At 39.1% G+C, this 21,079-nt stretch overlaps 1 protein-coding gene across 3 annotated transcripts in view; it reads left to right on the top strand.

Annotated features, from left to right (window-relative positions):
- The window catches only part of Lims1 (LIM and senescent cell antigen-like domains 1), a 79,613-nt gene that overhangs the window by 14,267 nt on the left and 44,267 nt on the right, over positions 1-21,079 (top strand). For 2 of the 3 annotated variants that reach the window (XM_013034281.1, XM_013034280.1), the window contains exon 1: positions 12,888-13,097. The exons of the other annotated variant lie outside the window; for it this stretch is intronic. In XM_013034281.1, coding sequence (XP_012889735.1) covers positions 12,991-13,097 — 107 coding nt within the window. In that variant the 5' untranslated portion in view covers positions 12,888-12,990. Of the gene's footprint in view, positions 1-12,887; positions 13,098-21,079 lie in introns of those variants that run through there. 3 annotated transcript variants of the gene reach the window in all.

Here is a 21,079-nt window from a genome sequence, read left to right on the forward strand (position 1 = left end):
GGCTTTTTTCTTTTTGCTTATGTGGCGCTGAGGAATTGAACCCAGGGCCTCTGGCATGCAAGGCAAGTGCTCTACCACTGAGCCACCTTCCCAGCCCTCTGTTGCTATGTTTACAAAAGAATGTGGAGAAAAATGTTAGTGATGTCAGTGCCTGCTGCCTCCCTGCCTCTCTTTTAGTCCACGGTGCCCTTTTTCTGTTTTCACTATCGCCATCCTAGCTCCTGCTCCTCTACCCTGTACTGTGACATGCGACATGGACTCTGGACTGCTCTTCTTGGCTCCTTATCCCACTTGCTGCTGCTGCCCTAGTGAGAGGCTACATTCGATAGGCCACATTTGACCTTGTCAGTCCTGCTTCAGATAATGACTTTTCTTCCCTATTAGGATGAAAACAGCAGGCTTTGAGTCTTGTCACTGCCTGACTCTATTATCTCAGCTTACCTCTAGCCTTTCCCACTTAGCCACATGGCCGAGCTCTGTACCTCCAGCCTTTTCAGATTGTTGGTTTCAGTCCCAGGAAATTTTCATCTGCTGTATCCCATCCTCCTCCCTGCTGTCAGCATTCTGTAGTATTTTGTTCTTCTAAAACTTGAAATTTGTTTGTGTTATTACATGAACAGTGCCAGGGTCCATTAGCCTGCATATTCCAGAAGGATCCTAGATAACTTAGAACAGAGCCCATCCTGTATGTGCCCAACAGAGCAAAGTTGTGAAAGTTGAACAACTTTATGGGAGACACAATGCATTCACTCTGCCCTGCCTGAGCCCTGCCTTTCTGTTAGACTGTTACATGTTTGTGTGGGCTTGTGTCTCCATCCCTTTTTTACAAGAGCCTTGTCTGGACCCTTACTTGGATGATGACAGAACTTCCAAACATGATACATGATTTCTGTCTTTTCCACATCAACCTGAAATCTGTGGTCTTATCACTGTCAGTCTTATCACTTATTCAGTCTTATCATGTCTCTGATAGTTCATCAAAATACATAAACATCTCCATATCCTCTGTCCTCCACCCAGATCTTACATAGTCTTTCAGTCCTAATGAACCAAAGATAAATAGTAAAATTCTTCCAGATTCTGAAGTGTACATATATGGTATATACATGTGGTCTTCTCATGTATAGTAGAATCTCATAGTGCCTATACTTCTATTGTGTCTGTCCTCTTTTTTTTTTTTAACAGTATATCCTGTGCACTACTATGGCTTAGAGAAACTTGGTCCCTAGTTTAATGGTATTAAGAAATGGTCTTTAAAAGTTGGTGCCAGAAGTAGCTCTATGGTTCAATAATAAACAATAGTATATGTCCAGGATAGTCCTAGAAGAGGATCACAGTAGCTCAGTAGCTATGTACATATGACCGTATAAGATGATACTAAGTGAAATGAACTCCAAGATATAGAAACAAGAGGTTTTTCTTTGTTGTGGTTTTTAACATACTATGTGAGGTTGTTTCTTTTTTTTTTTGGTCCAGTCGTGGGGCCTGAACTCTGGGCCTGGGTGCTGTCCCTCAGCTCTTCAGCTCAAGGCTAGCACTTTACCACTTGAGCCACAGCGCCACTTCCGGCTTTTTTCTTTTTGCTTATGTGGTGCTGAGGAATCGAACCCAGGGCCTCATGCATGCAGGCAAGCGCTCTACCACTGAGCCACCTTCCCAGCCCCTTGAGGTTGTTTCTTTTCATCTCTTTTCTTTTCTTTTTGTCGGTCGTCGGACCTGAACTCTGAGCCTGGGCACTGTCCCTGAGCTCTTCAGCTCAAGGCTAGCTGTCTACCACTTGAACCACAGCGCCTCTTCTGGCTTTTTCTGCTTATGTGGTGCTGAGGATTCGAACCCAGGGCCTCATGCATGCGAGGCAAGCATTCTACCACTGAGCCACCTTCCCAGTCCAGGTTATTTCTTTTTTCTTTTTTTCCCTGTGGTTTATCCCTGTTTTCACTGTATTTGATTTTGGTACCCTATGTATTATATATATGTTTATCTGAGTTAGGGAAGGGAAAAGGGCAACAATGAAATGATGAGACAAAGGGCGAACCAATGCAGCAGTGATATTCCCAAGACAATATGTTCGAAATGAACTTTACAACTGGGGGCTAGGAGGGGAGGGAAAGTGTGAGAAAAATGAAGGGGAGTAACAATGTCCAATAAGAAATGTACTCATTACCTTATGTATGTAACTGTAACCACTCTGTAATCAACTTGAAAAAAATTTTTTAAATTGATTACTACTGGGCACCAGAGGCTCAACCTATAATCTTAGGTATCAGGTGGCTGAGATCTGAGAATCATGATTTGAAGCCAGCTTGGACAGGAAAGTCTTTGAGACCCTGTAAGTCTGTGAGACTAGCCTTGAGTGGAAAGCTAAAAGATAGCCCCCAGACCATGAGTTCAAGCACCAGCACTGGCACCAAAAAAAAAATAAAAGAAGTGAGTCCTAATGGAAAGTAATGAGATTATGGGAACACCACTCTTAGAATGTTGTTGTGAAGTGAGACTACCCCACATGTTTCTCTCACTTGCATTGTTGATGGCTTTCATATATGCTCACTCTCTGATGCCTTCTACTGTGTATCAACACAGCAAGAAGCCCTCCTTGTCAAATATGGTTGCTCAATCTAACCTTCAGAACAGTAAGCTTCTTTATGAAGTACTCATCCCCTAGTATTTTGTTATAGCAACACAAAACAGGCTAAGCAAGAACCTTGTTCAGTCATTTTCAGTTGCACTTTGAAACAGTAATAAAGGAAATATTGTCTTTTTTAAAAAGTATCTTTAGAGCAAAAGAATTACATCTCTTCATGACTTTTAAAAATATGTTTTGTTATTAAATTGTTATATAATTATAACTTTTTAAATCATGTTTATAATCAAGTTGAATTTGTATCTGAGTTATAAATATATGGTATAATATTTGTCAAGAAATGAAGCTATGAAATGATTTTTACATCAAACCTGTTGAATAGTTTGATAACCTGGTGAAAATAATTTCGACATGATAGTTGATGTGTTGACATGACTGCCTAAAGTAATAAAATCTATACTTCAGAGGCAGAGATTGTGGTTTATTTTTTAGGACATACCTCCTGAATTTAGGAGGCAGGGAAAATAACTATTTTCTTGTTGTTCTTCCTAGTCCTTAGAAGAGCAAAAACTACTAACTTGTAACTACCTATTTTGGAATGTGAAACCAACTCCATTTTTCTTATGCTTATACAATAGGCATATTGTGTGTGTGTGTGTGTGTGTGTGCTCGCGTGTGTGCGTGTGCATGTGCGTGTGCGCATGCGCATGCGCGCTGGTCCTAGGGTTTGAACTCAGAGCCTAGTAGAATCTCTGAGCTGTTTTTGCTCAAAGCTAGCACTCTACCATTTTGGGTCACAGCTCTACTTCTGGCTTTTTGGAGATTAATGGAACATATGAGTCTCACAGACTTTCCTACCCAAACTGGCTTTGAATTTCAATCCTTATATCATAAGCTGCCAGTGCCTAGGCAGCCAGTTTTTGTTTTTTGTTTTTTGGGGGTTTTTTTGGTTGGTCCTGGAACTTGAATCTGGGTCTGGGTGCTGTCCCTCAGCTCTTCAGCTCAAGGAGAGTGCTCTGCCACTTGAGCCACAGAGCCACTTCTGGTTTTCTGAGTGGTTTATTGGAGATAAGAGTCTCAGGGGCTGGGAAGGTGGCTCAGTGGTAGAGCACTTGCCTTGCATGCTCGAGGCCCTGGGTTCGATTCCTCAGCACCACATAAGCAAAAAGAAAAATCCGGAAGTGGCGCTGTGGCTCAAGTAGAGCTGAGGGACAGTGCCCAGGCCCAGAGATCAGGCCCCACTACCGGACCCCCCCCCCCAAAAAAAACAAAAAGAGTCTCAGGACTTTCCTGCCTGGGCTGGCTTTGAACCATATTCCTCAGATCTCAGCCTCCTGAGTAGCTAGGGTTACAGGCATGAGCCACACGCACCGGGCCAAATTTTTTTCTTTTTTTTTTGTCGGTTGTGGGTCTTGAACTCAGGGTCTGGGCACTGTCCCTGAGCTCTTCAGCTCAAGGTGAGCTCTCTGCCACTTGAACCATAGCACCACTTATAGTCATACTTTTTAAAATATGAATTTTGTTTAGAGATTACTTAACAGACATAGATTTGCCATTGTTACTGGAATTGTGAGGCTCCAGGATAGAGATATTCAAAAGATAAAAGACCTTTATGTGACCCTGGTGTATTGAATTCATGGGGGGAGAAAAAAAGAACACATTGAGGTAGAGATTAAGAAATGGTTTAGCAAAGCAAAGATGCTGGCCACCTGTGTCTCATACCTGTAATCCCAGCTGTTCAGGAGACTGAGATCTAAGGATCATGGTTTGAAGTCAGCCTGGCAGAAAAGTCAGTGAGTCTCTTTTCTCTAATTAATCAGCAAAGGTCTGAAAGTGGCTCAAGTGGTAGAGCACCAGCTTGGAGTAGAAGTAGCTAAGGAACAGTGCCCAGAGCCCAATTTCAATCCCTAGTACTGGCACACAAAAAACAAAGGATAGCACAAATCCAGTTTGGGTACAGGCATATTTGATAACAGGTTTATTGAATGCTCTAACATCAAGAATATTTATGGTTAAAAAAAAAGAAGTGGGGAGCTGGGAAGGTGGCTCAGTGTTAGAGTGCTTGCCTTGCATGTATGAGGCCTTGAGTTCGATTCCTTAGTACCACATAAGCAGAAAAGCCGGAAGTGGCACTGTGGCTCAAGTTGTAGAGCACTACCCTTGAGCTGAAGAGTTGAGGGACAGTGCCTAGGCCCAGAGTTCAGGCCTACAACCAACCAAAAAAAGAGAAGAAAAGTGGGTTAAGATGAATATTTGGTACCAAGTATTTGGATACTTGGTACATTTAATCATTTCTGTTCTTAAACTGTTTTGACATCAGTTAGAGGAGCCAGAGATGTCAAGTCTGGTTGGGTTACTACATTTGAGTTGGTTTATTATATTTGGGATTACTACATAGATGTCTGTTTTCTATTAGCATTCAACAAAGGATGAGTCTCACTGGATGCCTAAAAAAAAAGCTTTATATTGTAGCTTAGTGAGAGAATGAAACTTAAGAAAGAATAGTGCTTTCTGTTTTTAATCAAGCTATTTATAAATACCATATTTATTTCTGAATTCCTGGCTCTATTTCCCATGCCTCATTTTTCTGATCTATCCTGACTCACTATAAAGTATATGGTAGGTGAACAGACAGAATGGGCAGCAACAATATTTATGGTTATGTTATCTAAAAAGTGAAATCCATAAATACATGTATATATTTTAAGTCAAATTACATGAAAATCTGGATTTACAGATAGCTTTTATGAAAGATTACCATTAAAATCTTTTTTCAAACTAACTTAGAGGATGAACAAATAATATGTTAATTATTATAATTTTCTAGAAAAATTTTGGGGCATAGAGATGTTAGGCCTGTTTGTGGCCTTAGCTTACATTCTTGAAATAGCTGCCCTGAGAAAAAGTGAGCAGGAAATAATAAACAGGAAAGCCCAAAGGCTGTCCACTGTCTTTCTCCTTTTCCGGCCTTCACACTAAGTGGCTTGGCATAGGTAAGGCCTTTAGGAAATGTTTGTAGAGTGAATGTGTGAAGCCTGCCTTTGGGTTCCTGTTGTTTTTCAGGAGTAGGATTTCTAACTGAAGGAATGAAGCATGTTCAGTCAGGGAGTCTAGGCAGTAGCTACCCATTGAAGAACATCTGGTACTATTAATCTAGACAATACCATTGAGATCATCTAATTCATCTGCTTCTGTTTCCAAATTGAGAGATTGAGGACTTTAATAGTTAAGCAGCTTCCTGTGTATTTACATGACTACCACAGCAAATAAAACATGGAACTATCAACAGAATATCTCATAGTTCTCTACTATACCCTTCAATCAGCCTGGCTTGTGCTGTCTCTTGGTCCCTTGAAGGTGTGGAATTGGCTAGTTTACTTGGAATTTTATTTTAAATTCTTTGGAAATATACCAGGAAAAGTCTGTCACCTTTGAGAATATTTATGACTTGTCTAACAAGTCTCTAGGTAACCCCTGTCCACATGGATGTGTCACAGTTATAGAAAGGCTGATGGAGGAAGAAGCTTAGAGGAGATACAAAAAGTGACAACATCATCCCCTGGTGAATGGGATTATATTTTTGGCATCTTTCCCCCCTAGTATCTGACATTTTTCCTGACAGTTCTTGCATTCTTGTGTTCTTTTTTCTTTTTAGTTTGAAATTGAACCCCCTCCTAATAAAATACTTTAAAACCTCTTGTGCAGCAGACCTACAAAACTAATAGAGAGCCTGGAACACTCTTCAGAGCCCTCATTAGGAAGACACAGTGCCTAGGAAATCAGATTTTGATGAATCAATCTGTGCTACAAATAGTGTGGTATTTCTGCTTTATGGAAGAATGATTATTCTCTCCATAAGGCAAGACTTAAGCCAAAAAAGGACTTGTTTCTATCAAGTCTAATGTTAATTTTAAAACATAAAATTCTAGTGTATATCATACAAGGAAGTTAATAGCCTGGAAATGTACAGCTGTTCAACCAGTTCACAGTCCTTTAATGCCTGGCATAAAAGGTACTGGTAATGAGCCATAGTTATGATTCTCCTGCTAAAGCTAGTTTGTAACTTTCTAACTCTGTAAGAAGGAATTGACAATTCAGTGACATTAATGACTAATTTTAGAGGTTTTTTCCAACTAAGTTTCTAATTTATCCTCCTATACCTGAAGAGGTTACTTGGAATAGGAAGCTGAAAACTAGATGGTGACAAGTTTAGGTAAAAAAAATTTTAAATGCTCCTTTTGGTTCTTATCTACAACTGTTCAAACTTGTAGAAGGTAGTGTTGAACCCTACAGATGAGAAGGCTTCAGAGTTTTACATACTCAGAAATCTCATGAAATACATTTTCTAAAACTATACAATAAATGTATCTTTATAAATCTCATTTAAATAATGTAAAATGTAAAGTGCAAGCCAATCATGGTGGTATACATCTGTGTTGCCAGCCCCTCAGGAGGCTAAGGCAGGAGGATTGAGAGTTTGAGGCCAGCTTGAGCTTTCACAATAAAAATAAATATAAACTTGGTGAGAGTGCTTAATTGTGATGATAGAAGGGATGGAGCCATAGGATCCTGTAACACAAAGGGGATTGGGCAGTGATACCTAGAAAAACTTCTCAGCAGAGACAGCCTTTGCCCATGTCCTAGGATAACTAAGAGACAGCCCCCAGGATCCTTTTTGTCTTAGGAGGATACCTGTGCAAAGGCCAGGGAATAGAAGGAAGCACAGTCCTCCTGGCTAGTATGCTGAGGATGGAAAACCAGGGCTCTGTCACATCTGATGCTGCTGGCACACCTCCTTCTTGTCTGTACTGTCTCATAAGGGCAAGTGGAGCCATGGGTAGATATTTAAGCAGGGTCAATAAATGATTGGTCTATATTATAGAAGACCAGTTTATTGACAGAAAGATATTAGGAGATTGAAATTTGAGGAGGCAAGAACTTTTTTGAAATAGTAGCTAACCTACTACAGGGCTCAGGATAGATATGTAACAAGTGAACAAGTGAGACAAAATTCCTACGCTGTGACACTGGCAGTTTGTTAAGAGAAGTGGGACCAAGTTCAGAGGGTCTCACTTGGAGTTATGTGTGGTCTTCCCAGGGAATCTGTCAGATACCAGAAACTTGTAAAATGTGTGCACAAGCTTTTTCTACCAGAGAGTCATTAACTTTCTTCACATTCACAAAGGTCCATAATCCTCAGAACGTGGAAAAGTACCAGGTTATTGTTAAACTGGGACATACCCTGAGACATACCCTGCCTGGTACTTCATAGAACCGTGAATTTAACCATTTTGACCAAGAGTTTAAACTTACAACAGAAATTGTTATGAGCTTTGCTGATGGAAATAATTGGAACAGATTTCTGTATATGCTAGGAGTCAAGGTACAGAAGTAACAAGAACTCAATAGGCTAGAAAGACCAAAAGTGGATAGAAAGTTGTAATGAGGCTCAAGACTGGCATGTAGACAGACATGTAGACCGGAAGACACTGCCTTAGCAACTTGTGGGATGGTTGTGGTTTTTGTTTTGTTTTGTTTTTCCTGCCAGTTGTGGGGCCTGAACTCTGGGTCTGGGCACTGTCTCTCAGTTCTTCAGCTCAAGGCTAGCGCTCTACCACTAGAGCCACATCACCACTTCCGGCCTTTTCTGCTTATGTGGTACTGAGGAATGGAACCCAGGGCCTCATGCATGCAAAGCAAGCACTCTACCATTGAGCCACTTTTGCAGCCCTTGGTTTAGTTTTTGTTTTCATTTTTACAACACTGAGCATGAAGGAGAGCCAGAGGATTTTTATCAGTCAGTTAAATGTCAAAAGAGACAAAACCCCAAATTACAATTATTGTACAGAGAGGAAACCTTGTGAAAAACAGAATGGGGACTCTCTACTAAATTGAAGGTTGGACTGGTCTTCAGAGAGTTTTCAGAATGCACAAATAAAGTATCTCTGTTTAGAGACCCATGGGGAAAGGCATTTAATTCAGGCTCTCCACCATGCACTAAAAATCACGTGAACTCAGTTGCTTGAAATGAAACACTTTAAACAATAGACCTGATGTGTCTGGTAAATCAGGCATAGGTGGTGACACCGATTTCTTTGGGAAAGTGCATTTGAAAGGAAAAAAAAAGAGAGAGACCTGAGACTTCCCTTCCTTATGCCATCTTCTGTGTGTGCTTTTTTTAGTGCCTGTACATCAGAACACTTTGTGATATGACAGTGAGATTGTCTGGCTAATTAGCCTGAGTGCTAGTCAGTGGTATATTTTCCACGATTTTTATACATATTACTTCCAGAGCTTTCCTTATAGCACTCAGGAGTCAGTGTCTATCTGAAGATTGGGGAAGAGAGGGTGGGCAGGCCTTTCTGTGTCCTAGCTTCATGTAGACTATGGATAAAAGGCCCAGAATTTAATTTTCTTTTGTAGAAGCTTCACAGAAACATAAGCACTGGCTTAACTGAGATTCCTGTTTGTCAGTGCAACGATTTGAAAAGTCAGAGGGCAGGAGTAGTCAGCTTGTTTATTACAGGGCTTGGAGCTGGTTTTTTGTTCCTCTCCTCACATCCTTTTACAGATTCCTCCCACATAGCTTGGTGTTTCCTGTCTGGGTAACCTTTCAGTCATCATCACACTCCATTTCCTTGTTACCTATTGCATCAGTTTTTTTTTTAATGGTCTTTTCTTTTTTTAAATAAAGCTATCAATAAAGCTTTTCATTAACATTTTTCTATAGACACATAGTGTAGGAGGGGAGTGTTGCTGGACATTAAATGCAGGACTTTGCGTGTGCTAAACACTCTACCACTTGAGAGCTGTACTCCCAAGACCCCACAAGAGGTCATGTTTAATGTTCACTCTTCTATATTTACTGGTATATAGTGTATGCATAGTGTATGTATGTGTGTGTGTGTGTAATGTATCTATGTCCGTCAGTCAGTTCATGGGGCTTGAATTCAGGGCTCGAAGCTTGAACTCACTGTCCTGGAGCTTTTTTACTCAAGGCTATCACTCTCCACTTTGAGCCACAGCACCACTTCTGTTTTTCTGGTGGTTAATTGGAGATAAGAGTCTCATGATGGACTTTTCTGCCCAGCCTTGCTTTGAACCATGATCCTCAGATCTCAGCCTCTTGAGTAGCTTGGATTGCAGGCATGAGCCATCGGTACCCAACTTTACAATGTATTTTATTCACCAGACATCTATGTTTTCTTCATAGAGTGAAAAAAAATTATAGGCTTTATTTTTGTTTTGCCTGTCATTTATGAATGGGAATTATATTGGAAAGCCAAATATTGTGTGTTTCCATTAGTATAAACTTTTATTTTTTCTGTATTTTAAATCTTAAGACTTAGGGCTTTTTATTTGTTTATGTATATAGTCATTTTATTTTATTTGCCAATCCTAAGGCTTGAACTCAGGGCCTAAGTGCTATCCCTGAGCTAGCATTACCACTTGAGCTACAGTTCCGCTTCTGGCTTCTTGGTGGCTAATTGGAGATAAGAGTCTCACTGACTTTGCTTCCCAGGTTGGCTTTGAACCATGATCCTCAGATCTCAGCCTCCTGAAAAGCTAGGATTACAGGCATAAGCTGAGAGCTACCAGCACCTGGCTTTATTTGTTTGTTTTTGTGGGTCGTGGGTGGGGCTTGCACTCTGGGCCTGGGCACTGTCCCTCAGCTCTTCAGCTCAAGGCTAGTGCTCTACCATTTGAGCCACAGCACCACTTCCAGCATTTTCTGTTTATGTGGTGCTGAGGAATCGAACCCAGGACTTCATGCACTCTAGGCAAGCACTCTACCACTGAACCACCTTCCCAGCCCCTTTATTTGGTGTTTTTTTTTGTTTTTTGTTTTTTGTCAGTCGTGAGGCTTTATCTCTGGGCTTGGGCACTGTCCCTGCGCTCTTCAGCTCAAAGCGAGCACTCTACTGCTTGAGCCATAGTACCACTTCCGGTTTTCTAGTGGTTAATTGGAGATAAGAGTCTCACGGACTTTTCTGACCAGGCTGGCTTTGAACCGTGATCCTCAGATCTCAGCCTCCTCAGTAGCTAGGATTACAGTCGTGATCCACCGGCACCCAGCTATTTGTTTTTAAATAGGCATTATTTTCAAAGTTAAAAAGATATAAAGTGATGTATATGTTGTTTGCTTCCCTTGATCTGTCCAATATTGGCAATTATTTAGGTAACCTTCCAGAAAGAGGAAGAGTGATACAGCTGTCACCTGATTTTTTGAAAAGCGTTTCATGGGTAATTAAATCTAGTCAAAATGAGTTCAATCTCTCCATGCATCTTCAAACATCTCTTTTATGTTTAATGACAGTTAGAAAATGTCTTTTGTTTTCCACTGTGACAGGGTATCAATGATAGTCTCAGTGACAGCTAGGATCTGCAACCTGAGTAAATGGGTAAAGCACCCCTTTTTCTTTTTTTTTAATACGTTTTTTATTGTGAAAACACTGTACAGAGGGGTTACAATCACATGAGCAAGGTAATGAATACATTTCTTATCAAGCATGTTGCCTCCTCCTTTGCAGCACCCCTTTTTCTTAGTGAGATTTTTGTGTTTGTACTACAGATTTATTTATTTATTTATTTATTTATTTATTTAGTCTGTGGGGCTTGCACTAAGGACCTGAGCGCTATCCCTGAGCGCTTTTGCTCAAAGCTAGTTCTCTACCACTTTGAGCTGTAGCTCTAGTTTTGATTTTTGAGTGGTTAATTGGAGATTCGAGTCTCACAAAGACTTTTCTGCACAGGCTGGTATCAAACTGTGATCCTTAGATCTCAGCCTCCTGAGTAGCTAGGATTACAGGTGTGAACCACCAGTTCCTGGTGTACAGATTCTTTTGAGGGAAATATATTAACTATTAACTCTGTGTATATACATATATATCTGTATACAGATGTATATATATATATATGTATATATCTGTATATATACATATATATCTGTATATATATATATGTATACAGATATATTTGTATATAGATATACATATATATATCTCAGACCTATTTCATCCAGGCTCTTAGCTACTTAGCCACTTATATATACGTATGTAAATATATACATATATATGTATATATATGTATGTATGTGTGTATATAAATATATATGTATGTATATATGTATATATACATATATATCTAGCTAGCTAGCTAGCTAGATAGATTGATTGATCTCAGACCTGTTTCATCCAGGCTTTAGCTACTTATGAGGCTGAAATCTGAGGATCACAATTTGAAGATAGCCTGGGCAGAAAAAGTTTGTGAGACTCTTATCTCCAATTAACCAGCAAAAAAAAAAACAGAAGTAGAGCTGTGGTTCAAGTAGTAGAGCACCAGACTTGATTGAAAAGGCCAAGTGAAAGTATGAGGCCCTATGTTCAAGCCCCAATACAATACTTACCACCCCCCCCACACACACACAGAGTCAGACCTGTTTCTCAGTGTTTTTTGGCTAAGAATTTACAAGTAGCTAGGTTATGTTTGTGATATGTGGGACTGAGTCTAGAGGATGAAACCCTGCCTATGGTGTGTTAACATCATTTAGAGCTGATAACAGAGGACTTGCAATAATATCTGTCCTCCATTGTCTGTACTCCCCTAACCTTCCTTCCCAGATAAATATAGGCTGCATTGGCACCACAGGCACTTTTAGGCAGTGTTGGACAGTGTTGATTGTACTGAGGTTGCTGTGAGTGGAGGTTATTCAGAATGGGTATTATAGATTCAGAAAGTCATTTTATAGTGGTTGGCAGGGGGAAATATCTTCTTTTTGGTTATGAATTTTTGAGTAATGTTTAATGGGAACGGGGTGGATTAGACACTTCCTTCCTTCCTAAAGAGGATTTGAGTGCAGTGGTGAGAGGGAGGAATTGGCCTGCTTCCGTTTAGAATTCTGCTTTCTTCTTCTTTTTTTTTTTTTTTAAAGAAAATGTCCCAAAGTGCTCCTGATGACCAGGCATTTCTTTAAACTGACAGCTGCCTGTGAAACGTTAATGGATTTCCTGGCAAATAACTAACACAGGACCCTTCTTTAGCATTAACTTATTGGAGCTTTTTACCTCAGTTTTTACTACAGAATGATTCTGGAGAGATCTGTAATAAAAATTGGTGTGATTATTTATAATAGATTTTTCTCATTGGTAAATATGTTAATCACTGCCTCCCCCTCCCCAAGGTGCAAGGCCCAGAGATAAGGCAAGTCATGCCTTGCTGAGAGGAGGGTGTGTACCAGGGAGAAACAGGAAGCTCTGTTCAGCGCCTAGCTGGGCCTGCGTGGAGGTTTCTAACCCTGTGTCAGGTGTGTGCTCAGGTCCCTAGACAGTACACACTGCTCTTCTGAGCCCAGCAGCCTGGCCACTAAGTATAAACACTCTGTAAAGTATCTCACCTCAGTGTAAAGAACTATGACTGCATTACAGCTTAAGGAGCTCTCCCATTCAGGCCTCTACCGGAGAAGGCGAGACCGTCCTGATAGTCTGAGACTAACTGGGCTCCGGGAGGAAGGACTAAGGTGAGTACAAAGTCAGAGTTGGCTAAAGGTCAAAGGCTCCTAATGACTGAGTGAGACTCCTGTCTGTATGGATGCAGTGATGGGAAGTGCACACTGAGAGGAACCTTTCAGTTGTGACTACACATGGTAGTCACAACCCCAGACCTCTTTTCAATTGCTTCACCAGGCTTTGGGTGGTCTTTGCTGTCTCTAAACCAAGAGTGCTATTTTGTCTTTAAAATTTGATTTTACACCAGAGTAGTTTTAAAATTGGAAGTACTTGGTCATGTCTCCCCCTCCCCCCTTTAACTTAGAGATGGTTTGTTTTGGTTTATTTAAAGCATGCTTCTATGAGGAATTTTTCTTCCAGTGTGTGTTGGGGAGGGTTGCATGGGAATTGGGAGGGGTTCTTTTGATTCTTTGTTGCTGCAGTCCTGTAACAGAGGAATACAGTGGGATTATTAAATGCAACTTAGGAAGGAAGGCTCAAGTTAACAAAAGGTTAATTAGCCTAAAACAAAAAGTCCCAACATATAAAACCCATGTGTTAAAGTATTATTGGGGAAGGTTTGGATTTTTTGTTTCTGAGATAAAAAGTTCTTGATTTTTGTGCTGACAGAAGACAGATTTCCTTTTTTTCTTTTCAATTACACTTATTGTATAGAACTTTATTAGTTTGTTTTTTTTCCCTGATTTGTTTGAATGTTTTGATTAATGGGTAGGAGGGCTACTTATACCTTGCATGCTGTTGGGTTTTAGTCCTAGAAATACATTGTCACAGTTTATTTTAAATACTCCCTTAAATTTTGCTGGGAAAAAAATTGACTAACTTCTCTAAATTTGTATTTGTCTTATAGGCAACTTATAGTACAGAGACTATACTTTGGGAGGGAAATATGGATTTGAAAATTACTGAATTCCGATTTTTAAAGAATACGGTAGCAGAAAAGTACTGTGATACTGTTATTAGTATTCATTCTTTGCTATGTCAGCTGTCTTTTATCGACATTTAATGTATTGACTTTGAAGTCATTGGATTAAATAGTTTTTAAGAGTCAAAGTTGAAATATATACATATTTACTTGCATTTCACCCCCCACCCCCATTCTGGGAGTCCAACTCAGACTAGACAAGGGCCTTACCACTGAACTACTCTCTAGCCCTGAATTGTTACAAATTTTAAATGCCAAGAGTAAAACTATCTAAAGCAGTTGTAATTTCAAATGTGAGGTTCTAGAATTTCCTTTTTGAAAAAAATTAAGATTGGGCCAGGCAAACACAGTGGCTCATACCTGTAATTCCAGATACTAAGGAGGGGTTGGTAGGAAGATAGCAGTCTGGGCAAAAGAATGTGAGACCCTATCTGAAAAGTAACAAGTAAAAAGCATTGATTGGTATTGCTGGGGTGATAACAAACAGGCCCTGAGTTAAACCCTAGTACTGCAAGAAGAAAAAAAATTGGTGAAACATTCTAAACCAATCTTCACAGAAGTCAAAATTCCCCTTAAGTAAGATATTACTATATGCCTATGGTTGTACTTATTTACCTAGTGACAGTGGTTTTGAAACAGATAGATTAGCTTAGAATTTACATTAAGAGAGGAAGAATCAATGTTAAATGTTGCTTGAAGAAAAACACTTTTCTACCTATTTGGGTGATACAGTTGCCTGGTAATATAAGGGATTTGTGTCATTTCCTCCACCCACCCCGCCCTAATGTAGAGAGAATCATCATTGCAGTTTCGATCTGCAGTTTTTCATCACTTTGGAGAGGTATTTAAAGAGAGCTAATTTTTTAGTATTAACTGAGAGGAATCAGAGAGCAGAGCGTTGAGTTAATATACACACAAGTGTTAGGGCCATTCAGCTGGATAAGGTATATAATCCTTTGGGTCTTTGTTTTTTAAAATGGGATAAAAATTACTACCATTATTGAGTTTCATTTACTATTTCATAAAATCCTCACTACCTACTCAGTGAGGCAGTCAGTATTCTTGGAAATAGTGGCCTATAGGGTTAGAATATCATTTAGTTAATTTTTACTAAGTGTCTAATACATGCTAAATAATGTTGCAATAGTAAATAGGACACTATCCTTCCCCTTAGGGAGTACATGAACTATCACACACTTTGAATGTTGTCTGAAGGATTGCACAGGGTCCGTTCTTACATTAATTCTTTCTTACATGTTCATTTTCTTGGTATGTGTGTGGACTCAACAGAAAAAGGATCAGAGAGAGACTGGAAAAAGTAGTATCTGTTGCCGGAAAACATTTTTTTTTAAATTTAAATACCTTAAATAAAAGCCTGCTCTGAAACGTAAAATACAGTTGTTTAAAGTAGCACCATAACACACCTAAAAATAATTTTGACTTTGAGCTTATAATTATTTGTAAAAACAAATGTGAAAGGCAGTATGAAAAACACTGGATTTAACAGATTTTTGTCTTATATCATTAAACATGACCTAAAGAGTTAGAGGCGGGTACCTGTATAATAACAAGCACTATGCTAATCTTGCCAAATGTGACCTGAAAGTTACTTTTTACATATTTTGTAAGACCCATGGTATTTGAGGATAATAGGGTTTTCAGTGGACTGTTGAATCATTCTGAGTCATACCCTTCTGTAGAGCATTGGCTCTACAGAATTTTTTTTTTTTTCTTTCTTTAGGTCTGAGACCTAGAACTCGATCATGGTACCTGATGTTTTCACTCATTGGCTAGGACTGAGCCATGTCTCCAACCCCTCTACAATATACCCATGTACATATTCTTATTCTCTACTATTTATTCTTGAAGTATTTTGCACCTAAACTTGATGTTTTTGTTTTGTTTTGCGGGAACCTGAATGGCAAATACACTTAAGCAATTAATTCTCTGTTTAAAATTTCAAAGTTATGCACAGAAATGAAGGGACAGAGGGTGAACAAATGCAGCAGTAGTACTCACTAAACACTATGTTTAAAATGAAATATATAAATTGTGGGCAGTGACAGGAGGGAAAAACGGAGAGAATGAAGGAAGGAGTGACATTGTCCAAAACAATATTGTCAAAAAAATTAAAAATATTTTATTAAAAAAATTTCAAAGCTACATTTGCTTTCCCTTAAATGTGGGAAATCTGACAAGGGACTACTCCAAATTCAAGAGCTAGACTGGCTGGGCCAGTAGCTGGTGGTTTACATCTGTAATCCCAGCTACTTTGGAGACAATCTATAGTTAGGACTCAAAGTTAGCTTGAGCAGAAAAGGTACATAAGGCTCTTACCTCCAAAAAAACTGGAAATGGCGGCGTGGCTCAAGTGGTAGAGTGCCACCCTTGAGCAAAGAAGCTCAGCAAGAAAACATGGACCCTGAGTTTAAGCCCTGATATAGGGAGAATTATTTATTAGTATGTGTAAATTATACAAAATTTATGAAGAAATCAGTGCCCATAATAAAATTTTATTAGAACACGGGCATATTTATTTATACTTCCTGTCTGTGGTGGTTTTGTTACATTGACAGAGTTTAATTATGAAATAGATTGGTATGGCCCAGAAAGATGGAAAGTATTTCTTATATGATGTTGACCTAGTACTGAGATAAACCCTAAGATCTTTCTGTCTTTGGTTATGCTTCTGTCTCCTCTATTCTTATACCTCCTAGTTAGGTGCTTGTAAAACTATGCCAGCCATTTGGAATGTGAGTGTAAATTTTAAAAAACGTAATTTGAAACTTACTGGAATGCAGCAGTGAGCTTCTGTGCATTGCTTCTTAGAAATGTTTTCATGCTCTCCTTTTCTGTAGGACTAACCTTGAATTTCTCTTTTCTTGATTTCTAAGTGGATCAAGATAATCAGGAGTGGAAATGCAAAGCAAATGTGGTTATTGGCTAAACCAGCTCATATCTTTCTAGATAAAGCATATAAATATGTCCTTGCTTTGGTTTGAAAGTAAAAAAAAAATTAGATCCTAGATAATATATTACTGTTTATTGAGTCTCTGTGTGGGCCCTTGTATTAAGGACTTTGAGTGTATATTTGTGTGTTTTCTCATGGTCCTATAAAGGAAGAAGAACTGGTGTCTAGAAAAGCCAGTCATCATTATATAACCAGTTCTGTCCTCTATTCAAATAAGTCAGTACTCAGACTTGAGGTGAGGTTGGAGTAGATCAGTCTATGTGAGTTTCCTGCTGCACCTGTTTGGCAGTTTGTTGTTTGCTTTTTGTTGTTTGCTCTTTGGCTGAAAAACTATGTTCATATTTTAATTTCAGTCTGTTAAATAATTGGGAGGATAAAATTGCACTTTTTCATTATTTGTCATTATTTAATAATTTAGTGAGGCACATTAGTCATTTTAACAGTGAATAAGCATGTCACATCATTAATAAATACTTTTTCTCTTTGTATAAAGAGGTATCCATTTGCTACTGTTGCTTTATAACAGTAAAGCTTTCTCCTGTGCATTTTTGAGTACTATCCATAATACTTACATTGTAGTAACTGAGTTCATAGGCACCCTTCTCACTCTCTCCCTGCCCTCATATGATAAGGGATGCTCCAAGGCTAGAGGCCTTTATTTTCTTTGCATCAGTAGCGCCTACCACAGTGCTTGGTAGGTGTTCACTATTCAGTATCTATTTCCCATTGAATAAAAAAGTGAACGAGACACTAGGTTAGCTGAGAACTACCTCTCTTATTGCAGGTTAAACTCTTCATACTCTTAATTTTCTAGTCTTTTTGTTGGTGGTGGTGGTGGTCATGGGGCTTGAACTTGGCCTGATCACTGTCCCTGAGCTCTTCAGCTCAAGGCGAGTGTTCTACCTCTTGAACCATAGTCCACTTCTGGTTTTCTGGTGGTTTATTGGAGATAAAAGTCTCATGGACTTCCTGCCCAGGTTGGCTTCGAACCACTATCCTCAGATCTCAGCCTCCTGAGTAGCTAGGATTATAGGCATGAGCCACCAGTAAGTACCTGGCTGATTTTCTACTCTTAATGTTAAACTTAGAATTTAAATTCAGTATCCTACTGAGAGAATCCAAAGGTAGGGATACATATATTAGAATATAGATCATAATACTAATTCTGTAATATGGTGAAGCTTAGTTTCTAAAGGAAATACGCTTTTGTCTCTCATCAAAAATATTTTTCTGTTGGGCTGGGAAGGTGGCTCAGTGGTAGAGCGCTTGCCTTGCATGCCTGAGGCCCTGGGTTCGATTCCTCAGCACCACATAAGCAAAAAGAAAAAAGCCGGAAGTGGCGCTGTGGCTCAAGTGGTAGAGCACTAGCCTTGAGCTGAAGAGCTGAGGGACAGTGCCCAGGCCCAGAGTTCAGGCCCCACGACCGGACCAAAAAAAAAAATTTTTTTTCTGTAATAGACAAAACACCATTAGTATACTTTATTTTATGATCTATCGTTGTTGGTGCATGTATCAATAATAGGTTCCATCTTATCATTGAATGGTATTTCACTCAGAAGATATACTATAATTTGTCCAATCACTTGTTGGTTGACATTTTGTTTGTTTTCAGTCTTTGACTATTTCAAATAAAGCTTCTATAACAGTCATCTACACATTCTAATATGGATCTATGCTTTCATTTTGGAATAAGTAGATTGCTTAGCTAACTATATTTTCTGAGAAATAGCTCAGTTGTCTTCTAAACAAACAGTACCATTTTATTTTCCAGTTGTAGCCATTCTGTGGTTATCTTATTGAGATTTTAATTGTGTTTCCTTGATTCATGAAGTTGAGTTACTTCCTGTGTTTACTTACAGTCAGTATATCATCTTTGGCAAAAATGTGTTTAGATTATTTTGTCCATCTTTAATTGGCATCTTAGTTACAATATTAAGTTGTAATGGTGCTTTATGTATTCTAGATACAAATGCTTTGTCAAGCTTTTTTTTTTTTTTTTTTTTGTCGGCCGTGGGGCTTGAACTCTGGGCCTGGGCGCTGTCCCTCAGCTCTTCAGCTCAAGGCGAGCGCTCTACCACTTGAGCTACAGCGCCACTTCCGGTTTTCTGATGGTTTATTGGAGATAGGAGTCTCAAGGTCTCTCCTGCCTGGGCTGGCTTTGAACCGCTATCCTCAGATCTCAGCCTCCTGAGTAGCTAGGATTACAGGCGTGAGCCACCAGCGCCCGGCTCAAGCATTTTTTTAAAAGGTCTCCCAGATTTGCTTTCTAACTTTTATAAATACCTCTTGAAAAGCAATCTTTTTTATTTTGATATTTTGTTGTTTTTCTTGTATGGTTTATACTTTAATGTCCTATTTGGAAAATATTTCCCAAAACTCATGGTTAAAAGATTATTATTAAATACAATTACTTTTTAAATCAACTCGGCACTTTCATACTATTTATTGCTTTCCTGGTGATATGGATAGTCCATGAGATTCTTTTTTTTTTTTTTTTTGTTTTGTCGGCCGTGGGGCTTGAACTCTGGGCCTGGGCGCTGTCCCTCAGCTCTTCAGCTCAAGGCTAGTGCTCTACCACTTGAGCCACAGCACCACTTCCAGCTTTTTTCTTTTTGCTTATGTGGTGCTGAGGAATCGAATCCAGGGCCTCATGCATGCAAGGCAAGCTCTCTACCACTGAGCCACCTTCCCAGCCCCAGTCCATGAGATTCTTATCTCCAATAAACCACCAAAAACAAGAAACAAGCAAAAAACAGCAAAAAAAAAAAACAACTGAAGGTAGACTTGTGGTTCAAGTGGTGCAGCACTAGCCTTGAACACAAAAGCAGGGGAGGGCCCAGACCCTGAGTTCAAGAGAGAGAGGGGGGATGGGAGAGGGAGATGGAAAAGGAGAAGGATAAGGGGAAGATGGAGGGGGAGGGGGAATGAAAAGGGTTATTTTAAAACACCAACACAAATTACAAATTGTAGTGTTGTAGCCTAGGTCTAAGCTCTTAAAGTCATCATAGCATATTTAAAGGGTTTATTAAGTTGCCAGTTTTCTGGATTGTTATATATAAAATGTATTTGTCTAGACATTTTTGGCTTGGGATTGGGAACATTAACACAAGTATTATCTATTATCACATTGTAACCTTCTGTTTCTTTGGAGCTCATCAGTAATGCAAGCCCAGTACTGAGATATGTAACAATAGTACAAATCAAAGCCTGTGAGGTTCCTTTTGCCTTAAGGCAAATGTGTGTATCCTTTGGCAAATGAGTCAAAGTTGTATTCACCACTGACTTCAAGGTTGAAGGGAAAAAGGTGTATGAAAAGAAATAATCTAGGATGTCTACTTGCAATAATATTCCTAGCTATGAGGGATCATTCCGCTGAGAAGTGGACAGTTCAGTAATCTAAGTTTTGAAAACATTTTGGGAAAAGTAAAATTTGGCTTTCTGTGAATTGGCAAGTGTTACATTGATTGGTTTTTAGTGGCATATGTTGTGTGGTATGAACAAAATAGACCAGTCTGTAGTTTAGCATAATGTTTAGGGGTTATGAATATATAGGCCAGTCTATAGTTAGCATAAGGGTCAGGAAAAATGACTATTAAAAATCTTGATTTGTTGTTGTTATTAATTTATCTCAATAAAGCCCACTGGACTCAAAAGAAAAATATATTTCTCACAATGAGTGGCTAAGAGAATTAAGTAAATTTCAAACGTTTTGAGTTACTACTCTTACTTCCATGGAAAAGAGATTAATTTCTTTCATTATTAAAAAGTTTGGTTTGGAAATATGGACTTGGCTTAATGAAGGTGGATACTTTAGCTCTGAAGAGCCTGAGTGTTATCCAAGAAATGGAAACAAGTTCTTTTCTTTGTTGCAGTTTTTGTTTTTTTTATGTCTTGTTTGTTCATTTATATCTTTGGGAGGGCAAGGGGAGCACAGAAATGGAGGGACAAAAGATGAACAAATACAGCAGTAGTACTCACTAAACACTTTGTTGAAAATGAACATTGTAACTTTCAGGTGGAGATAGGAGAAAAATGCATACATACACATACGTAGGAACAAATGTCCCTGTGTCAAGCATAGAGAATTTTCTGAAAGTGTG

This window comes from Dipodomys ordii, unplaced genomic scaffold (assembly GCF_000151885.1).
Source record: "Dipodomys ordii isolate 6190 unplaced genomic scaffold, Dord_2.0 Scaffold186, whole genome shotgun sequence".
NCBI lineage: Eukaryota > Metazoa > Chordata > Mammalia > Rodentia > Heteromyidae > Dipodomys > Dipodomys ordii.